The 784-nt window shown below is 70.7% G+C and overlaps 1 protein-coding gene across 1 annotated transcript in view; it reads left to right on the top strand.

Annotated features, from left to right (window-relative positions):
- Positions 1-784, top strand: part of MAMDC4 (MAM domain containing 4) — a gene marked incomplete at both ends in the record, with an annotated part of 17468 nt that overhangs the window by 4888 nt on the left and 11796 nt on the right. The window contains 3 exons of the mRNA XM_014529670.1: positions 4-35; positions 110-356; positions 574-657. Coding sequence (XP_014385156.1) covers positions 4-35; positions 110-356; positions 574-657 — 363 coding nt within the window. The remainder of the gene's footprint in view (positions 1-3; positions 36-109; positions 357-573; positions 658-784) is intronic.

The raw sequence follows: 784 nt of genomic DNA on the forward strand, positions 1-784 counted from the left end.
CAGTCCTCCTGGGGCAGCGCCGCCGGCCTTTCCAGGTGAGGGGGCAGCCACGTGGGGGGGGCCATGGAGCTGCCTGGACCTAACAGCCCCCCCCCCTGCCCCCATGAAGCTGGAGTTTGTCGGCCTCGTGGACTGGGAGGGCCCTGGCCAGCAGGGCGCCGGGGTGGACAGCGTGACCCTGAAGGACTGCAGCCCCGCCGTGGCCGCCAAGAGAGACACAGGTCCCACCCCCATCCCCACTCCACACCCAGACCTGTCCCCACTCCACACCCAGACCACCTTAGGGACCCCAGAGACCCACCCGAGAGCTCGCCTCCCAGCTTCCCAGGCCTCAGGAGGGATGGAGGGGGCCCAAGGTACTGCTCACCTGCCTTCCCTGGGGCCTCTGCCCAGCCCTGAGGGGTGGAGCTGGGAGGTGGGCCCTGCAGGGGGGTGCCCTGCAGGAGGGGGGCGGGCAGCACGACCACACCACAGGCAAAGGTAGGTGGGAGCAGCCAGACGCAGGGGCAGTGCCCAGGCCTGGGAGTCGGCTCGAGGCTTGGGCTGGAGGGCAGCCTCTTGGAGTCCGTGCAGCTCAGCCGACGGGCCACCTCACCGACGCCCACTGGCACCGGGTGGAGAGCCGTGGGCCTGGGTACGACCACACCACAGGCAAAGGTAGGTGGGAGCAGCCAGACACAGGGGCAGTGCCCCGGCCTGGGAGTCGGCTCGAGGCCTGGGCTGGAGGGCAGCCTCTTGGAGTCCCTGCAGCTCAGCCGTATCCACTCCCCGCCCCCAGGCTCCT

Source organism: Myotis brandtii, unplaced genomic scaffold (genome assembly GCF_000412655.1).
Source record: "Myotis brandtii unplaced genomic scaffold, ASM41265v1 scaffold691, whole genome shotgun sequence".
Taxonomy (NCBI): domain Eukaryota; kingdom Metazoa; phylum Chordata; class Mammalia; order Chiroptera; family Vespertilionidae; genus Myotis; species Myotis brandtii.